Source organism: Amblyomma americanum, chromosome 6, assembly GCF_052857255.1.
Source record: "Amblyomma americanum isolate KBUSLIRL-KWMA chromosome 6, ASM5285725v1, whole genome shotgun sequence".
Taxonomy (NCBI): Eukaryota; Metazoa; Arthropoda; class Arachnida; order Ixodida; family Ixodidae; genus Amblyomma; species Amblyomma americanum.
In genome coordinates, this window is record NC_135502.1 from 34,595,743 (window position 1) to 34,612,287 (window position 16,545).

The window sequence follows — 16,545 nt, forward strand, 5'->3', positions numbered from 1 at the left end:
GCTACAGCCTTAGCAGACCAGCTAATTTTGGCCATATATATAAAACAAACATACCAACAAACTACACCATGACTGCGAACTGCACAGACCAAAGAACTTCGAAAAAAGTGTTCCTCATAATGAACATGCCGTAGAATTAAGTTTTATTTGCTTTGTCCTTCCAGAACATCTTGCATGCGGCTGTTCTCTCTTTCTCTCTCTCTGCATAGTTAAAAGCTCGCCGTTTGCTTTGTATAGCACTAAATCTCGTCGGTATGATTCGCTGCATCTCTAGAGAGGCACTGCGCTTGCTTAGTTCCAGTGGTTACACGCTTCAGTGGCACCAAACCGTCACGGTGGCGCAGTGACTTTGGCGTTCGGCGACTGATCCCAAGGCCATTGGATCGAATTCCGGCCGCACTGGCCGCATTTCGATTGCGGCGAAATGCGAAAAAATATTCATTGGCTGTACCGTGTCAATGCACTTAAAAAAAATCAGGTTGTATATATTAATCCCCAGCCCTCCACTCCGGCGCCTATCATAGTCCATGTGTCGCTTTGGGATGTTGAACTACCTACACATATACCTCAACCGCTTTAGTGGCACAATCATAGGCGTGCACGGATCTCTCCATAAAGAGGGGGGGGGGGGGGGGGGGGGGGTAGAGTGCATGGTGTCGCTGCAAAATCTGCAACTCTCTTCCCCATGTACATTAGGAATCCACTGCAACCCCCCCCCCCCCCCCCTACCCCCTATGCGCACGCCTATGGCCCAATAGAGTGATTTTTCAATGACACATGACCAAGGCGAACAGCTTGAATTAAACGAGCTGTAGTTGCACTTAAAACTCTCTAATCGAGGCAGGAAGGAATGCTGCAGTAGGTGGTTATCACGTATTGAGAATGCCTGGCTATAACCGACAGCATGACAAGGCATAGCAACCTCGAAAAATCAGGTTTTACGATCAACAGTCCCCGTGAAAGTATCTTTCTTCTAAATTGGTCAATTATACTTCCGAGCCGCATCACAGCCTCTTCCATTCCATACTTGGGACAATTTACTGCCGAGTGCCGACACTGCATAAAGGAATGGAAAGGCGGCGAACTTAACTAGATAAGCAGCGTCCCGTTTGCTGCCCTGCACTGGGGGCAGGCGACAGTGTATACACTGTTATACAATGCTTATTCCCTTATACCATGCTTGCCTATAGGCAAGCATGATATAAGGGAAGACAGCACATGCATGTACTGAAACCTCAGCCCGCAATCAAGCAAGGGATGCGGGCAATGAAGGTGTGAGCCCTGTGGCGTTGCAATGAATAACTGACACATTTTTGACATCTCAGTGAATAGACTACCGCTGGAACGCCACGGTTGTACTTAGCGAATGTCCGGACACCGTAGAGTATCTGTTACGGGTCCAATTGGACTTATTTTTGGAATTGTGGCGGAAAGTTTGAAGGATGCTTCACTCCCGCCACCGGTTGGCCCCGTATTGCGCTACCTCCGGGATCGGCCTTGTCTTTAGCGCGTCTTTACTATCCTGTCTTTCTATCCCATCTTTCAACTCTACTTCTATCTGCACGTGGTAGCGATTGTGGCTCGGCTTGAGCCAGTGAGCAGGCCTGTGCACTTTCCGTTTCTTTCTTCGTGGCAGCAACAGACAGACAGACAGACGGTTGTACTTAAGCACTGGATTCGGTGCGTCTGTGGCGACGCACTCTGCGCACATTTCCGCGCAGCCTTTACCTTGTTACCATCCGGCCCAGCGTAACATGACCACACGCTGGACCACGTTACCGATAAAACAGCACCACCGCTGCGTCACCCGAGGCATGCGTCACCGACGGCGGCTACAGAAACAGGCTGCCCGGCTGGGAAGATCGCTACCGCTACCCTTCCGCTACCGAGACGAGCGTAGCGTCGGTATGCTCATCCGCTGCCATCGGCAATCGAATAAAACCTTGTTTCTTTTTTATGTTGGGATTCGTCCTTCGGCCGAAATGACACCCCACACGTCCAATGCTTTGAACGCACCGCGAGCGGATGTAGTACTTTTCATGCTGCTGGTTCGATCTCGACGTCATCCATTAAACTCTGGACCACTGGGACGACTTTTCGATCTGCGCTTGGTGCCACATCGTTGTTTGGAGTAGAAATCAAAATCTGTGAGACCCCCACCGCTGATGATTGCGCTACGTGTTCTTATGCGTAGGCCACTATTGGCAGATGCAAGTTCTTGCTTCTGTTTCCATGGCAGCATTCAACTATTGTGCGAAAGGCGCTGGGAAAGGAAGCATTGTGGCGATGGAAGCCGCATATATTGTAGAGTAGTCGACTTCAGATATGCTTTCATTGCCACGCTGTTGAAATTGAGCTAAAAGGATCCCTCTTGATAGTAATGTCGCACTCTGCTTGCTTTTCGCCAAAGTTTCGCCAAAGTTTTTCTTTATAAGTGACTAGTACTGTGACTTCAGTATGGAACAGCATGACCGCCGTTCTGTTCATTGTATTGCTAATGTGCCCTGGAATCCTAGGGCTCATTTTTTTTTCTAGAAATATAACGTCCTCCCGTATTTTGCTGAAATAATTATAAATGGTGACCTATAAATGTTTTGTGAAACCAATATAATTTCAGAATTTCTGTAGCCAAGTTTAAAAAAATACGCACAGCTCTACCATGTTATACAACACACAATCGTTTAGCTATACCATCGCTATATTGCACACTGACACAGATCCCGGTCTCCTGTATCACGGCCGTGAGAAGACAGATCTCAGGTGAATATTTTTTCTTTCATCTGTTTATGCCTCTTGGCAGACATAAACGCACAATAACTTCATTTAGCAAGCATAATAGCTGCTTGAAGTATTATTTCTTTCCACGAACATTAATCGAATGGAACCTCGTAACCAAAGAGGAACTTTCAAAATCATCCCTGTCGAGATTTGCTTCCGGCATTGTTTAAAAATGTGTTCTCTCTGCTTATTTTCCAAAATTTTTAAGCTGCGTTAACCTGATTTGTTTTTGTGCTTCTTGCCTCTGTTATTTTGTTGTGTTTACTGATTTTGTATTCAACCCTACTAAAATCCCCGGCAAATATTTCAGTGTATGTACATAAAAATACATATTGCACTCGACAGATTTTGGCTCAACATACGAATCCAAACATTCTATCAGTTTGTTCTGCCGAGAAAGCTGCATTTGTGCAATTAAATTCAAATCGTCATCGCCGAAACACTAGTCTTGTAAAGCGAGCTTTCCCTCATCAAGTGTTATTATGGAAGAAAGACCACTTTGCGCGACGCGCGTAACCAAATTATGGTCTTACGACATGAAACTTTTTCTTCGCCTCATTCTTTGCTTTCAAAAAGGCAGCATCGTAGCACTTGTTAAATTCCACTTGCAAACTGTTTTGTAGGCCTCGTTGTGACGTAAAGACAAAGTCAACACGGGCAATGGTGGACAACGGGTTCGCTCGAAAGTGGTCTATTCAGCGGCATTTTCGAGTTATTCGCTCTCTAAGACATCTAACATCAACGCCTTCGGAGGTACACGTGCTGCAATCTCACTCAACAGCCTTCCTAGACATTTGCCTCACCATCACGTGCCATTCGGGAGAAGATTCTTGGTTCCACAGCGAAATCTGGCGCTGCAGGCTTAGTCGATGTTGTAGAGCTGCTGCGGAAACAAGAGCTCGCTCGCTCATACAGCGCGCACTGGGTCGATGACCCTTATCAGCTTATGGGAGTCAGCCCTCGTGAGCTCCTGGCGTCAAAAAAACACACTCTTAGCATCGTTGTTGTTGGCACATATCCACACTGGGGGATCGGCCAAGATCAGCATTACTCTAGAGCTGTGGCCATAGACGTCCTTTTGTCTTCTATGGGTGTGAGGTGGAAGCCAGAGGTATCCGCGAAATATCCGCAGCTGGTGAAACTTTCTAGAAAAAAGCTCGATACATTGCTCGGCTCAAGCCGACCATGCCAGAGTACATACAAATGAGCACAACTTTCGAGAGACATGTTTATTTACATAACACATAGATGTATACATTGTTTCGAAAGTAACAGCTATGCACCGCGAAAAATTGTGGCCAGGATTTCTACAAGACTTCGTTTAAGAAGCTCGAACGAAGGCACGATACAGCAAGGAAATTAAAGAAAGTCATAAAACCCGAAGTCAAGGCAAGAAACATTACTCTAAATAAAAGAAAAATCTGCTGGTGTTAGGAATGTACACAGACAGTCAAATTGGCACCTGAAGAGATATATATTTATATCCGCGTGTAAAAAAATAAAGCTGATACAGGCATAAGGAAACAAAGTAGTCAATGCACTAGAGAGGTATCAAACACCATTCCCCGAAAGTTGGACCGAAGGTAAGGAGAAAACAGAAAAATGGAACATAAGAACAGCTGGCGAAGGGACACATGAGGATATTTGCAGACTTGGAATATGTAATATATATATATTTATCTTTTCAATCGCCATGTATAGTATACAAACTCTTGCAGCACTATACAGGTATGAGAAACACACATAAAACAGTTTTGCACGGCTTCATGCTTTTACAGCGAGAACAACTAACAATATATTTCCATTTTTTTGTTTCTTCAATATCTGCACCAGAGACATCAGTTCTCGGCTTTCGCCGGCCCCATGTTTTCCCCTACAGCCCCATTCACATTCAACCATCGCTGCTTGGGAGTCAGCGTTAAGAAAGCGCACGGCCATCTTTCACACGTGTCGCGGAGAAACAAATGAGAAGCACACTTGCGCACTCCACAGTCGTGACGTCACTTCCGGCGCTTGGTTCAGAAAACAGTACGCACATCTGCACATATCGCCAACCACCCTCAACAACCTCGAAACACACCGCACCCAGCAACCATATATGTACAGCCACCACTTCAAGTATGCAAGGAAAACGAACGCGACCGCATCTCAACGAGCTAGATGGAGAAACGAACAAAGCTAAGCCAAGGTAATGAAAGAGAAATAAAACTAACCTGCCACGATACATCCTTTAATTTCGCATTTGGAAGCAAGTTTTCAGCAATTATTGACATGCAGGGATTACTACACGGTCATCTCTAGTCAAATTTGCTGCTCGACAGCTTTGTGTATTGGATGCAGTTGCAAAGCCGATTCAGCCTACAGGTAGTATTCAGTGAATGAATAAACGCAATGCTGCGCGATGGACTTGCTCAGAGAAGCATACTTCCATTAGAAAAAAAGTTGGCTGCAGACTATACGTGCCACTCTTGCCTTAGAACGGCTGGAAGCGGTTTTTATCTGTCGTGAACCGGCTTGAGTGTCAGAGTCAAACCCGAGGGCAGGAAGGAAATGCGCACTTGGGGGCTCAGACATGACAACACTTGCAGTATGCGCAAGTCAGAGAACGCCATCTCTTAGCTTCAAGATCCCTTCAGCGTCAAATGCCTGCATAAGATTTGTTTGAAGGGAGTTTTGTGCACCTACAAATTTCATTGAAACGGGATATGTGATGTGTGGTTCTACTTGGCGCGATTTACTTGTCCTGAAGAAACATCGAGTCGTGAACATAATTATAAGGGTGTCATCCAATTTCTTGAATTTTTTAACAATGGTTGGCAGTGCAGGAAATAGAAGAAAATGTTCTCTAGACATCTTCTTATATTGTATGCACGCATAATTTATTGGCAGCATTTCAAGGGATCTTTATTTCAGCTTCAATACGTGACATGATCTAGTATAGCCTTAAGATAATGGCCCCATGGACAAATACGAAACCAAAATGAAAACGCCACTCGCCGACACAAATCATCCAATGTTCTGATCAATGTAGCTTTTTCAGTACAGCTGTTTTATTCTCGACAGTTTCAACAAGTGCAGGTAGTAACAAGCCACTTAATTCACGTTGATCAACATCATGGGCTCACAGTACACTAGTCTATCCTGCCCCCACGAGACCTTTGCCAAACTGCCCGCTGGAGGCTGCCAGCGCAGCGCAGTTAGGTATCGCGGAAGCAGTGTTTCTATGACATGCATGGCATGAGCCGGAAGACCAATACCAAGACACTTAAGTCCCCAGCACTGGCAGCCTCTGGCCAGCTGTCTGGTGAAGGATTACAGACCTGCACCCTATTAAGTTCAACAATCGACTCACTAGCGAGAGGATGGCACCACATAATCGCACTTCGCGGACGCCCTGCCAGTCCGGGGACCCCAGCGTGACAAATACCCGCAAGCAGTGCTTGAGCAGAAGTTCGTGAGAAAACAGTATTTTCTCGTATCCTGCGCCTTTCGTTGCTCAGGTTACTCCTTCTCAGTTTACCAGAGAGAGAGAGCAGAATGCAAAACGTGAAACAATCTAGACGGTGCTCTTGGCAGCGTACATATAGTGTGACATTGCGTGTGATGCAACCTGGATCAAGCGGCGAGACCAGTATAAATATTTTTTCAAGTGATAAGGTGCCCACACATGCGGTGAAACTGCCAGCTCAGGTGCGGCGGCAGTGGATAAGTGTGCACACAGGTCAAACACAAACCGAAGTCCACAGAAGTGCTTCTTTTTGTGCACATATTCACACACTTGAAGCCGACTGTCTGGAGTTAACAGCAGAGCTAAAAGCACATGTACTGAGCTGTGACTTCTATGCCACCAGCCTGAATATGGTTTTACTGCTCATCTCACATTGAACCACCATTACTTCCAGTGAGAGGTGTGAACACGTCAAATTACAAACTAAAAAAAGTGTTTCTACTGTGGTCAGGAGTTACTCCTACTGGCAAAGTACAAAGAACACAAATGATATGGCCAACAAATGTGCACTTGACAAAAAAAATTACCATGGTACTTCACTTTTAAGATTCATGCACAGTACTGTCTTTTGAAATATCTTTGAAAAATAACACTGAAGGTGCTTTCCGCAGAATGAATGCAAGAACTGCATTTTATCTCAGCACAGGAGACATGCACCAACACTGAGCTCATTCATGGACAGTACAGCTTCAACCACAGTTTCAAGAAGCGCTACACATTTTTGGAAAAAAAAAGGAATTGGGATACACCAGAAATAAATAATACCACTCTATTTGAGATGCAGAGAAGACCACAGCATCTGTTCAACTTTCGCAGTCTGTGAAAAAAAAAGTCACAAACAACACTCAACACCAAAATTCCACACTGTGACATGCTACAGGTGGATCCATAGCTCTTTTGAAGCGCTGCCAAACACCATTGGGTACAAGTGTACTCTTGTGAAAAACCACATACACAACAGAGATCTGTGTTATGGAAGAACACCTACAAGGTTATAAGCCATAAAGAACGATGAACTTCAAGACAGGTCACACGCTTCTCGACACCCACCAATGAGATTTTCTTTTTTCGTGGTGTAACACACTGGCACGCATGCTTGTCTCAGTGAAGAATATGAAAAGCCTGTTTAAGTCAACAGCACTTTTTGTTTTGCACAGAAACACACATACATACACACATACACACATGTACGTACGCACGTTAAATTCGTTCAAGCTGGTGACCGTAACAGAAGTAGCAGCTGTAGCGCCCAGAGCCCTCTGCAGCATCCGAAAATTGATGACGAGCATCACATAAGATGCCCGAAAGAAAAACTAAATGCAGTGGTTTCCTGGTTGCCCACTTTACATTGTTGGAAAGTTAGTCTTGAGTGGCCATAGGCATCTTCTTGCGGCAGACATGGCATGAAACCGTAGACAAAATATTCGTGTGCCAGGTAGAGAGAATGCAACGATACTTTAAAGAAATCCTGGTAGAGCATTCAGCAATGTAAAAAGTATGTCTCTCATGGTGATCAAAGTAATAAAAACATCTCTCATACAAGTGCCTAATAATACTCTTTGTGAAACGTCCTATACAGGCAGTTATCATTCTTTCATACAATTACACTAAGAAGAATGAGGAGTGCAAAAAAATAAAAATAAAATGGTCTCAAATAAAAAATACTGTCCCAAGCACTCGTCAATTTCCTTGATAACCTAGTCTTACGCCTTTTTTTGCAGCAGGTGACTTAGACATACCATGGCTATATGGCAAGCTTCCAATTCCTCAAGGAGTGCTCAGAGAAATACTCTCCTATTTGCTGCACTACGTGAGCTTGTGGCATATCCTAAGTAGTAGCTGTTGTTGCTCAATACAATACAAAAGTTATCCTTAGCATGAGAGCAAAGAATGCCGCAGTAGAGATAATGCCATTGTGTTCCACCTAAGGTGTGATATCATGTGCATCCTGTAAAACATACTGTGCCAACAGTATTGTGTACAGCTGCTGAAAATGCAGCTCAGCATGCACGGGTGCATTGCCAGTTACAATTCGAGAAAACCTGTAGTCGTGCATCTTTGCATTTTCACTTATGTTGACATTGAACAAATCTATGACATTAGGATGCCTCATATTAAGAGATTAGCATGCTTTAAATACTGCCTGACTGCTACAACCTCAGACTGGTATGCTCACAGAGCAAAGCAATGGTAAAGGTTTTCGTCACTAGCCATGCCCCATATGTCAGTCACCTGCCCGAAGACAGTCCTCCGGGAGCAGCAAAAAGAAAGTGTTGGAAAAGAGGAAATGTGGCTCCATTTCTTTCTTAAGCCTGTCCTCCAATTTTTTTTCTTCCCCCCCCTCCCACTGTGAGTACCGCGGGGCTCGTTAAAGCCTGAGGAGGAGCAGGCAGTTTAAGGAGGCAAGGACGGGCGCAATTTGGGCTACACCGACAGCGGCGTTGGTGTTGTGTTGCGTGTAGTGTTGCGGGTCCTTGGTCCGGTGGTAGATCTCTTCTGAGAAGTCACCATAGCCCGCCGCATTTTTCGCTGAAACACGAATGGCGTAGCTGGTGTCGTGGTTCAGGTTCCCCAGCACATACTGCATGCCGTTTTCTGCACAAAGAAAAAAACAGCGAATAGATCAAGGACTGAATAGGAAGACGCTATCCGCCCTGTATGTCAAGTTAACTGTGCTCAAAAGCGATCGACGCGTGCATGCAATCATAGTGTCTGCAAAGTGCTGGTATCTCTGCCACGTTTTGTGCCAGTACACACACAGCAATCAGTCAGCACATACACTGAGGCGTTGCATCACAGACCCTGACGAAAACACATAGCATGGACAAGACAATGTGTTCTCAAAAGCAAGCAGAGTTGTGGATGCTGGAAGCACATACTCCTCTGGTATACTCACTGGAAACAGCATTGGGCATTCGCACACAATCTAAGAAAACCCAAACGCCTACAAGTGGAAGGTGTGATCGTGATAACGTTCACGTCAATGCTAATTAATGCCTCCAATTCACAAGCAATGATCCACCTAAGACAAGCAATCGAGCTTTCACTTCAAAGTCAAAACACACTGCCAAGGCAGCAGTCAGTCAATGCCTCTTGCCTAGTCTGTCAAGGTAAGCATGTGTGTGCACCTGAGTGTTCATATCTGCTTGGCATTGACAGCAATGCTTGCATTTTTCATTTTTCGAAGACAGGTGTCTTGAAATAGGTGTTTTTTTTTTAAGCAAGGACAGTGATATTCACATGTACATGTACGAAATTCACTACCGACAATTCTGTTCACGAACTTCATCTCAGATCATCGATGAACATATTGTGAATCAGGGCATTAATTACCCTAGCCACACTGCCATTGCTCAGAGCGAGAGAACCTGAGTCCCCCTTACAATATTAATTCTTTAGGGCATTGTTCGATGAGAAAAGATTCGTAGCCAAGTTTCATTTAAAAACGCGTGCCCGGTCATGCAATGAGGGGGCAGCAGAAAAATCAGCAGAGGTGCACGCACCGGTACCATATTCCTGGTGCTCTGCACTGTCCCAGCTGGAATCCTTGTCTGTCTTGTACTCGACACGAAAGCCCACCACCTCGAGAGGTTCATTGCGCAGGTGCTCGATCTTCAACACCAGCCTGTTCGGCTTGGAGTCGATCACGGCCACTCGTGGAGCCTTGGGCGCCTCTGCAGGAGTGAAGAAAAGGGTGCAACACAATTATGTCGGAGGATGCAAAGCATTCAACATAAATGCCTACGCTAATAAAGGACACATGCACTGTAAAAAGCTGTGAATTTGTCTGCAAGCGACGTAAATCGGTTTCACCGCCTGCAGAAATGGGCGCTGGAACTCAATATGGTCCGGAAAATATGTTCTCTGGAAGGTCACCGGCTGTCCAATCCCAGGTGAAAATCTTCCACTGGAAATTGAACTGGGAGTAACTGGTTCCAGTAGGAAACTAACTGGTTCCAGTTGGGGGCCAACTGGGAGGCAAATGGTTCCAGTTCGCCACCAACTGGGAAACATTTTCCAGTTGAGAGCCAAATGGGAAGTACTGGGGACCAACTGGGAAGTAAGCGGTTCCATTTGTGGTTCAAGTGGAAAGCAAAAATTCACAATTGAGGGCCAACTGGGCAGAACTGGTCATGAGTAAAAACCAACTGGGAAGATTTTTACTGCTTGGAGGGACGTCGAGAAGGAAATAAATGCTGCTGCAGCTCAGCACGTCATACAGTCATTAGGCGCAGAAGTGAACATACTGTGAAGATGGAAGCTGGCTTATCGACAAAAATCAATCCGATCGCACTGTGTGTGCTGCATGCGAAAATGACCGTAGACACTCTCCTGGCGAATAACACCACTCTTGCAACATATGCGGCGCGACAACAAAGCAAAATTGCTCGTGCCCGTTTACAAACAAGGCAGTTTGGTTGCTACTTCCTTCGTTTTAATTCATGTCAACTTTCATGCAAACCTGCCCAAGAGTTGGAGTGACAAAAATGAACAAGCAGCGATTATATTGCAGTTTTTGCATGCCTCACATGACCTAATATCGTCTGACATCTCAGCCATCGGTCAGCTTTTGAAATTAGCCTAAACTAAAATGACAAAATAAAAAAAAATCAATTATATATTATTTAGCACGTGTAGATGAACTCCACGTCGTGATTCATGTATACCATTATACAGTGCATCATTTAAAAAAAAAAAAGACATGCATCCAAAAATTTGGTCTCTCTACTACTTAAAAATTTTGGTTGAAAAACTTGACAAGACACCTCGAAGAGCAGCCAAAAATTAAACAAGCAGATTTGACAAACCTCCTTCTTTGAGAGTGATGACATGCTCCAGGACTCCAAGGTCATTGCGAGCTCGGCACATGTACTCCCCAAAGTCAGATACGTCAGCCACTTTGATCTGTAGAAGACACGTGCAAGGAATTGAATATTTATATTTATTACCAGCTTCAAAATTCAGTGAAATACAAAGGCACTGAAGACAATGCAGTCTGAGAATGATGTTATGAGCAGAGGTCATACCAGTGACATTTATCACCAAGAAGTGGCTGTATAGCTTCCGGCAAGTTAGGCACAGCGAAGGGCTAACTCCTACCACCCATCACGAAAGTTGTAAAAGAGGACTGTTTTGGTGAACGCAGAATTTGCTTAATGTCCGGCCAGAAAATACCTGAAATGCAGTCAGTCACAATTACGGTCATCCAGATCAATAGTGACGGCAAAATGCTGGCCGACTTCGTATACGACTCGCCTGCCCAGATTCTAATCACACACTATTATCTCGAAAGCCCTAGTGCCAGCGACACTTAGATGTCTGCTGTTCTGCTTCAGTTAATTTGGTTCACCATCATACGGTGCAGTCGGGAACCGGCTGATAATGGCCTCGTCTGATTTGAAGGAAATGATATGGCGGTGAATCTCACAGAGATTCGAGTGAAGTCCCTACGCAAAATACAAATATGCGACTTTTGGCTAAACATACATGGTGGTTCAGCTGTACATGCTCAATCATAAATAATATGATGCATCTTTGTTATGTCTGTTTGTTTATGCACGAAGCAACCAGCACACAGTCTTATTAATTTGCTTGTGACGCGAGAGGCGACCAGATTTCTCTGGCAAGACTGTAGCCACATACAACTCCTCCTACGATGTTCGAAATAGTCACAGGTGCATTCTTCACCTTAGCATCCAATAAAAAGTTCCCCAAGTTTTTACACATGTCTGCCCGTCTTCCTTCCAGGTCCCCTGATGTCACCACTATGTGACAATACAAACCTGTATATTGCTGTGTGCACCAAGCAAAAGGCCAGCTGTATCAGAGATGGCACATGCTAGGACTTTTATTGTACGTGTTTGCTAGTTTGTTGCGTTGTGTTTAATGGCATGTAGGTAACTAAGAGCATCCTGTGCCAAATGCAAGGTTAATGAGCTTGTACTGCAGGGAAGAAAGTAAAATGATTTAACATCTCAATTTTTTCAGAAGCTTTTCTTCCTTTAAAAAAGTAATAATATAGGAAATGTCTACAAGTGCCTTTCCTCCCAAGAGTAACCCAGGGTGTAGTGCAATGTGTTCATCACAAAACTGTGGGAAATTCTTTTTCCTTAGTCTCACAAGTTTTGTACAGTTCAGCATGTATTTGCACCTTTTTGCCTCACCACTGTAATTCTATGACCACTGTAATTCTATGCTGCAACCACTGCCCAGACAAGTGCAACATAAAAAAAATCGAAACCGCGAGAAACACCTGTCTTTAAGTGGTTGCATCGCAAAAGTGTGAAGATGACACAAGTGCCTCCAGTGGTGTTCCATGATGTAACCGAAAATTCCCTGAATTTGACCCAAAAATCCCATTTCAGGCTCTTTTCCTGCTGCAGCTTGAAAACTCAAAATTTGGAAAAATTGAGAATATTTCTCTCCTTAATATTCTCCAAAACTGCATGAAAATTCTCTTTTCAACCTATTTTACATCTCAAATTCCCTGTAAAAAGGAAAATTCCCAGAATGGAACATCACCGCGTGCCTCTCAGCAGCTCGACCACTCTGTATTTAACGGCATTCAGCAACACAGCTCTGCCTCTCAATTCTTTCCCAAAGGCTCCTTAGGATGAACGATGCCATGCCTCCACTAATGCATTTGATCAGAACTAGTTCCTTTTTTTTCTTTGTGGCAAGGTAAGTTTCTACGTTACATAGTGGTGTCAAGAGCAAATTCGGGGAGAGGGAGGACATACCTTGAGCGTGCTGGTGCCCACGTCCCCAACAATATTGCGGCTCTCGTCGGGCTCCAGGAGATGGTCATTGCGGAACCAGCGCACGCTAGGCTCGGGCATGCCTGCGGCCTCACAGTGGAGCACGGCCATGGCGCCAGGGCTTGAGTAGGCCGTGTCCTGGATGGGCTGTTTCCACTCGGCAGGATCTGAAACCAGGTATGCGGGGGCGGAGGTCAGTGCTGGGGGAGAGAACTTGCAGTCCCGCCTCCTCTATGAAAACAGCAACAAAGGCGCAAAAGAAGAAAAGAGAGCGAAACGAGACAACAAACAAAGCTAAAAACAGAAAAATTCACGAGCGATCTATGTGAATTATGCGGAGAGGCATGTGTTAGCATGTGGGGCTTTGATTTTGTGAGCGATTTGTGGTGAAAAAGTGAATTCATTCACAGCAATGACAATTTAAGTTTAGCTTTTAAGAATTTCTTCTTTGCAAGGTTTCCTATTCTTTGGCTAGAATTCTAAGTCTTCTAATTCCAACCCTTAAAGTCTCAATTTTCGATTCTAAGTTTTCTATTCTTTGGCGGTTCTTGCACTTCTCCTTTCCCTTCAGCCATGGCGCACATGTGCGCGTTGTGCTTCCTCTTTCGTAAAGCCACAGAACCTTGTCCTCCTCACTCCACTGCACACGGGTAGATGGACGCTGGGTTTTCGGTCGCATGACCTTTCTAATGCCGATGCATTAAAATGACGTCAAATAGTACCACCTCTTGTTACCAACACCAGTCTTCGAATAGACTGTCCAAGACTCTTGCAAGGATGTGTTCCATCAGTGACTCCTCTCTCTGCCCTTCCATCTGTGGGACACGGAGCTTACTTGTGCAGTCATGATTTTTTTTTGTACTTTCCTCATGATTTTTTTAAACGGTTCCTCATGCAGTTGAATATTTCGCATTTGGAGCTGAAATATGTACAGCGCCACGAAGGCTACCCAGGCACCGAGAAATGCAGACGTTTTTCAATATTTAGACGCCTTCTGATTTGTCGCCCGCTCACCTCTCATTAATGAGTAGAAAATGTAACAAACCGTATGCTGGTACCCCGCTATACAGTGACTTGAAGGATCGTTTGAAAGATCATCACAGAGTAAATTCGAAATGTTTCTAGTTCACTGCGCGCGAGGTAAAACAAGGGGACAGTATAGGCAAGAGTGTGCGGCGAGGACTTACAGTTGACTTGCAGCGTCACCACCTTGGACTTGACCGAGGAGAGGTGAGAGGTGGCAAGGAAGGCGCTGCACGTGTAGTTGCCGGCGTCTTGCCGGGACAGATTGCGGATGAGCAGCGACTGGCCCTCGCGCTTGTACTTCTTGTCTGCAAGGACCCAAAGAAAGCGCATTCACGGCATGATTAATGATAGGGTACTTGTAGTCACAACTAGTGCATACTACAAGGTGCCACCCGAGCCAAAAAAATGGGTAAAATTGTACTAACTATATACAGCACATAGTAACTATGATGAATGGTTAGTCTATGGATAGACTGGCTGTGGCTAACCACCCTCTGCGGTTAGCCTCCAAGCGAATAACGTTCGAGGGAACCGTTTTAGTCCCGAAAGCACTAACTTTGGTCTTTTCTTGGCTTGGAGTGATAGCGTAGTGTAGCAAACCGCTGCAGCCAAACATGTTTATTATCGAGGCATAAAACTGAAACGGGGTCTACAATAAAGAATCCTCTTGAAAGGGCATAATTTATTAGAACCATACTGAATTTCTTTCAGATTCTCACTCTGTGAACTGCTAGAGCCCATCAGGCCCTGCAGTTCCGGGGAGCGGTGCAGAGAAAATGTACAAAAAGAACACAGTAGAAGTAACAGGATATAAAATAAAATTCTCAATAAATTTGTTAATCTAGTCTTTAGCATGCTAAAGAAAAGCCAGCAACGGCCAAGTGAGAACTAGGTGGCCCATCATTAGCCCCGTTAACAAGCAACAGTTTGTTCTTCGCATTTTCTTGTCCTTTGGGTAAAGGCAGTGACAATATAACCCGGATTTATGTGCTGTTCACAAAGACTGGGATGCGGTAATCTCCATGCAAAGACCTCTGACGAAGATGTCCGGAGCCAGAAGAAGAAAACCTGATCTAGTAGAACAGCTTAATCGCGGGAGCAAGTGAGACTTTTGAAGAAACACGCACCATTCGTGATGGACTTGGAGTCTCGGGTCCAGGAGACGACGGGCTTTTGATCGGCTTGCGCGCTGCACTTGAGCGTGAAGTCTTCACCCTCAGTGCCTTGCTGCAGTTCAGGCGTGCCTTCGAAAGTGATCGCTCCTGGGTGTGGGCAGCAAGACGGGAGAGAGGAACAAGGATTAGTAAGACATTCATGACATTCACGCATGATATAGAGTGCAAGGGCGCACTAACGAAAAGGATTAAGTAAAATTCATCTAAGCGCAAAATACACCCTAGTAGAATTTAATTATTTTACTCATTGTTTACAAACTTCAACCTCACATGAGGTTTTGACGGGATGGACAAAAAGGCTGGTTATGCAGAGTCCACTAGGCACAAGATACTATTGCACGAAATGACGACTTTTAACGAAAGGGGCTGACTGGCAGATAAGATGAACTTACGGTAGACGATTAGACTGAAGGATACTTCTTCGCCCTGTGCTGGTGCAGAGCAGGTGTAGGTGCCCTTGTCTGTTTCTCTGGCCTCTTCCACGACGAGCTTCAGATCGGACTGGCCAGGAAGAGGAGGCTCAATGTGGATTCTGACGAAAGAAACAGAAAAAAAAACAAGTGTTTCATTCTGTTGCTCATGTATTTAAATAACTGGCCGCAGTCATACAAGCGCGTCTTACGACAGAACGAATAGATGCACTGAGGTAGAGTCAATAAAATCTGAACGTGAGCATTGTGACTTTCTTTTTTTACATACCATTAGCTTGAATGAAGGCTTGTAGCTAGCCAAAAGAATCAGGTCTACTCACAGAGAAACGTAAGATATGCACAAGGAGTGCACTCTTTGCGCTTGCCCTATAAAGTAACATTTATTCTCCTTCCCCTGTCCGCTTGTAAAACTGTTAACGTTGAAACCCTATAGGCGACATTACAGGCCAATCTCGGTAGGGTACAAAGCACGGGGGTGGGCGGGGTGGAGAATCTCACATGCATAAGGCATTTACACACTGCCAATAATAAGGGCCACTACGCTTTTGCTTTTGTGAATTTCCAAGTCCCGTAATTTTGTCCGTGCTTTATTGTGTGCTTGGCTTTTAGCTCGGCCTGAACTTTGACTCTTTAGAATCAATCTGGTGATTCAGAATCTCTCGCATACATAAAGTATTTACATGTTAAAAATAATTAACTCCGCTGTGATTTCAATATAATTTTCTGTTTGCTTAGCTTCATCCGTGCTTAACCAATAATTTACTGAGGATTCAACTTTGCCGTTGGCTTGACGTTTGCTTCTTTTAGGTTTACGATCTATCCAGAAATTTTAGTAATGACTTGACTGCGCGCGAAAACCGACATGCGAT

At 44.7% G+C, this 16,545-nt stretch overlaps 1 protein-coding gene across 2 annotated transcripts in view; it reads right to left on the reverse strand.

The window, feature by feature from the left end:
• Nucleotides 1-3,992: 3,992 nt before the first annotated feature.
• Nucleotides 3,993-16,545, reverse strand: part of LOC144136586 (fasciclin-2-like) — a 568,432-nt gene continuing 555,879 nt past the window's right edge. For both annotated transcript variants that reach the window (XM_077669044.1, XM_077669045.1), the window contains exons 3-9: nt 15,638-15,777; nt 15,198-15,332; nt 14,232-14,375; nt 13,027-13,211; nt 11,095-11,191; nt 9,790-9,960; nt 3,993-8,881 (exon numbers count right to left, since the gene is read on the reverse strand). In XM_077669044.1, the coding sequence (XP_077525170.1) occupies nt 8,655-8,881; nt 9,790-9,960; nt 11,095-11,191; nt 13,027-13,211; nt 14,232-14,375; nt 15,198-15,332; nt 15,638-15,777 (1,099 nt within the window). In that variant the 3' untranslated portion in view covers nt 3,993-8,654. The remainder of the gene's footprint in view (nt 8,882-9,789; nt 9,961-11,094; nt 11,192-13,026; nt 13,212-14,231; nt 14,376-15,197; nt 15,333-15,637; nt 15,778-16,545) is intronic.